At 43.3% G+C, this 4,983-nt stretch overlaps 1 protein-coding gene across 1 annotated transcript; it reads right to left on the minus strand.

Annotated features, from left to right (window-relative positions):
- Positions 1-808: 808 nt before the first annotated feature.
- On the minus strand, positions 809-1,291 carry LOC138869296 (uncharacterized). The gene has a single exon (XM_070146903.1). It carries the CDS (start codon positions 1,289-1,291, stop codon positions 809-811), a length of 483 nt encoding a protein of 160 aa, XP_070003004.1.
- Positions 1,292-4,983: the final 3,692 nt, after the last annotated feature.

The raw sequence follows: 4,983 nt of genomic DNA on the forward strand, positions 1-4,983 counted from the left end.
GTCACTAGCTCCAGACCTTCCAGAACGCGGACTAGCTATCACGAACGCATAGCACACCTTCCCCCTAGTCCCAATTCCTTCTACGCGAATGCGATGGTCCCTTCGCATTCACGAAGAAGGAAACCAGAACTGGGATTTTCTTGTTTCTTATACTTTACTCCGAGGGATCCAAAACTCACCCGAGCCACTCGGGACCCCGTCCAAAGGCACCATATGTAATCATAATATGGATTTTCTTGAACTCTCGAAACGCGAAAAACAATAACGAAACCAAGAATCATACCTCAAAAACAAATTGAATCAAACTTTGAACTTCAAGTTTCCAAATCGTTCTGAACGTGCCAAATCATACTTAAACTACTCGGAATGACACCAAATTTTGTGTGAAAGTCTTAAATGAAATTATGAACTATTCCCGATCTCAAAATTCTATTCGGACCTCGATATCACAAAAACCCGCTCCAAACCAAATTTAAAGAACTTCAAAATCCTTCAAGAACCAACTTTCACTATTAGGCGCCAAAATGCTCCCGGTTCATCCAAAACCCGATCCGAACATATGCCCAAGTCCGAAATCATCATACGAACCTATTGGAACCGTGAAATCTCGATTCCGAGGTCGTTTACTCAAAATATTGACCAAAGTCAAACTTGGCCTTTTAAGCCAACCTTAAGGAACCAAGTGTTCCTATTTTAACCCAAACCCTTCCAAATCTCGAATTACCCCGCAAGTCATAAATCAGTAAAAGCAAGTACGGGAAGTTTAAGGAAAAAAGGTTCTAGAAAGAAAAACGATCGCGTTGGGTCATTACATTCTCCACCTCTTAAACAAACGTTCGTCCTGGAATGTGTTTAGATTCATATCTGAAATGCTGAATAAGTGTGGATATCTGCTCCGCATGTCCTCCTCAGAATCCCAGGTCGCCTCCTCTACTGGTTGGCCCCTCCACTGAACCTTTACCGCGGAAATCCTCTTGGATCTCAACAGGAAATCCTGTCTAGCAACAATGGCAACTAGCTCCTCCTCATAACCCAAGCTGTCATCTAGCTGAATTGTGCTAAAGTCTAACACATGTGACAAGTCGGCGTGATACCTCTGGAGCATAGACACATGAAAAATCGGATGAACCCTTGATAGGCTAGAAGGTAAATCAATCTCATAAACAACCTCCACAACTCGCCTAAACACCTCAAATGGACCTATAAACCTTGGGCTCAATTTGCCCTTCTTACCGAATCTCATAATCCCCTTCATGGGTGAAACCTTCAAGAGAACCTTCTCGTCTACCATAAATGACACATCATGCGCCTTCTGATCCGCGTAACTCTTCTGTCTGGACTGTGCTATGCGAAGTCGTTCCTGAATTAACTTTACCTTTTCCAAGGCATCCTTTACCAAATCAATACCATATAACTTAGCCTCACCGGGCTCAAACCACCCGATGGGAGAATGACATCGCCGACCATATAAAGCCTCAAATGGAGCAATCTCGATGCTGGACTAATAACTGTTGTTGTAAGAAAACTTGTCCAAAGGCAAGAACTAACCCCACTATCCCGCATAGTCAATCACACATTCTCTGAGCATGTCCTCCAATATCTAAACTATCCACTCTGACTACCCGTCAATATGTGGGTGAAATGCAGTGTTGAGCTCTACACGGGCCCCCAACTCACTTTGTACGGCTCTCTAGAAATGCGAAGTGAACTGAGGGCCTCTATCTGATATGATGGAAACAGGCATACGGTGCAAACGAAATATCTCCCGAATATAAATCTGGGCCAATCTCTCTGAAATATAAGTAGTTGTAACTGGAATGAAGTGTTCCGACTTGGTCAACCTGTCGATAATGACCCAAACTGCATCAAACTTCCGCAAGGTCCACGACAACCCAACTACGAAGTCCATAGTAATGCACTCCCATTTCTACTCAAGTATAGTCATCTACTGAAGTAGTCCACGTGGCCTCTATGCTCATACTTGACCTGCTGGTAATTTAGGCACCTAGCTACATACTCAACTATGTCTTTCTTCATCCGACGCCAGCAATAAAGTTGTCTCAGGTCACGATACATCTTCGTAGCACCTGGATAAATGGAATACAGAGAACTGTGTGCCTCCTCTAGAATCCTCTCCCTCAAGCCATCGACATTATGAACACATAGACGGCCTTGGAGTAATAGAACACCATCCTCGCCCATAGAAACCTCCTTGGAACCACCCTATAGTATCGTCTCTCTGAGGACTGCCAAGTGCGGATCCTCAAACTATCGAGCTTTGATCTGCTCCAATAGTGATGACTGAGGAACAACACATACGAGAACTCGGCTAGGCTCTGAAATATCCAACCTCACAAGTCTGTTAGCGAAGGACTGAATTTTCAAGGCTAGTGGCCTCTCCTCTGCTGAAATGAATGCCAAGCTACGCATACTCTCTGCCTTTTTGATAAAGGCATCCGTGACTACATTCACCTTGCCTTGGATGGTAAAGAATAGTGATGTCATAATCCTTCAGTAACTCGAGCCATCTGCACTGCCTCAAATTGACATCCCTTTGCTTGAATAAATGTTGTAAGCTGCGATGATCGATGTAAACCTCACATGACACCCCATAAAGATAATGCATCCAGATCTTAAGAGCATGAACAATTGCGGCTAACTCTAGATCGTGCACAAGGTAATTCTTCTCATGGATCTTCAGCTGACGAGAAGCATATGCAATAACTCGCCTATCCTGCATCAATACACAACCCAAGCCAAAGTGTGAAGTGTCACAATACACCGTATACATCTCCGAGCCGGAAGGCAACACTAGAATCGGTGCTGTAATCAAAGCTGTCTTGAGCTTCTCAAAGCTCACCTAAAAATCATCAGACCAACGGAACAAAGCACCACCTTGGGTCAATCTAGTCAGAGGTGCTGGAATGGATGAAAAACCCTACATAAACCGGTGTAATAACCTGCAAACCCCAGGAAACTCCTGATCTCAATTACCAAAGTGGGACGAGACCAACTCTGAACTGCCTTAATCTTCTTAGGATCCACATTAATACCATCTTCTAATACAACATGCCCCAAGAATGCCACAGACTCTAGCCAAAATTCATACTTGGAGAACTTAGCATATAACTTCTGTTGAACTTAGCATATCCAGTTCATAAACGTTTATGCCACCCAGTTCATCAAATCCATAAACGTTGCTGGGGCATTAGTCAAGACGAAGGACATCACTAGAAACGCATAATGGCCATATCTAGTACGGATGACAGTCTTCGGAACATATGAGTCATGAATCTTCAACTGATGGTACCCCGATCTCAAGTCGATCTTAGAGAACACCCTAGCACCCTGAAAATGGTCAAACAAGTCATCAATACGCAACAACAGGTACTTGTTCTTGATGGTAACTTTGTTCAACGAGCGGTAATCAATGCAATCCGCATAGTTCCATCTTTCTTTTTCACAAATAACACTGGTGCACCTCAAGTTGATATGTTCGGTCTGACAAACCCCTTTGCTAACAACTTCTCAAGCTAATCCTTCAACTCTTTCGGAGCCATATGGTGCGGTGGGATAGACATATGCTGGGTACCTGGAGCCAAATCAATATAGAAATCAATATCACGATCTGGTGGCATACCTGGAAGGTTAGAAAGAAACACATCGGCGAACTACCGAACTACTGGCACTGAATCAATTGTCGGAGACTCTGCGGTGGTATCCCGAACATAAGCTAGATAAGCCAAACAACCCTTCTCGACCATATGTCGAGCCTTCAGAAAAGAGATGACCCGACTAGTTGTACTAACTGAGGAACCCTTCCACTCCAATCTCTACAACTCTGGCATCGCTAAAGTAACAATCTTGGCATGACAATCAAGAATGGCATGATATAGGGATAACTAGTCCATGCCCAGGATGACCTCAAACTCGGTCATATCAAGTAACAGAAGGTGCTCTCTATTCTCGTAACCACAGAATGTGACCATACATGATCGGTAGATCCAATCCACAACCACAGAATCTCCCACATGAGTGGACACATAAATAGGAGAACCCACGGACTCACAAGGAATATCCAGAAAATGAGCAAATAGAGATGATATATTGTGACGACTCGGCCCGTCGTCTCATGAGTTACTGCTCCGTTTTCCCCAGTTTATGCTTTCTTATGCTTCGTTATCTATGTTTTGTGGTATCGGGTTGGTCATATTAAGTCCAAAATGAGTTTGGTGAAGTTTGAAACACTTAGTCTCTTTTAAGAAGGTTTAAGTTGGAAAAGTCAACCGGATGTTGACTTATGTGTTAGAGGGCTCGGATATAAGTTTTGGTGGTTCAGTTAGCTTTGGGAGGTGATTTAAGACTTAAGAGTGTGATCAGAATGGATGTTGGAGATCCGGAGTAGAATTAGGCTTGAATTGGCGAAGTTGATATTTTGGCGATTTCCGGTTGATAGGTGAAATTTTGATACAAGAGTCACAACGAAACTCTAAGAGTTGCAGTACCTTTGTTGTGTTATTTGATATGTGTGTGCAAAATTTTAGATCATTCGAACGTGGTTTGGTTGGGTTTTTGATCAAAAGTATATTTCAGAAGATTTTTGAAACTTAGGCTTGAATTCAATGTGATTTGGCAGATTTAATGATGTATGAGGTATTTTGATAATTGGAATGAGTTTGAATAAGGTATTGGGTTATGTTTGTTCTTTTGGTTGAGGTGTCGGGGGCCTTAGGATGATTTCGTGTGGTTATCGGAGGAGTTTGATATTAATTGCAGCTTCAGATTTTGCTGTTTCTAGTGTTTTCGCACCTGCGGTTTAGGGACCGCAGGTGCGGTGCCGCAGAAGCAGCGAGATGGGTGCAGAAGTGGAAAGGGGTCGAGTGAGCTGGACTACAGAAGTGGCTATTGGGATCGCATCTGCAGAATCGCAGATGCGGAGGGAGTTCGCAGATGCGATTTTGGGGTTGGTTTAATGAATTTAGC

This window comes from Nicotiana sylvestris, chromosome 5 (assembly GCF_000393655.2).
Source record: "Nicotiana sylvestris chromosome 5, ASM39365v2, whole genome shotgun sequence".
NCBI lineage: Eukaryota > Viridiplantae > Streptophyta > Magnoliopsida > Solanales > Solanaceae > Nicotiana > Nicotiana sylvestris.

Coding starts and splice junctions, on each gene's coding strand:
- LOC138869296 (XM_070146903.1), bottom strand. CDS start 1,291: ATGGTAGACGAGAAGGTTCTCTTGAAGGTTTCACCCATGAAGGGGATT.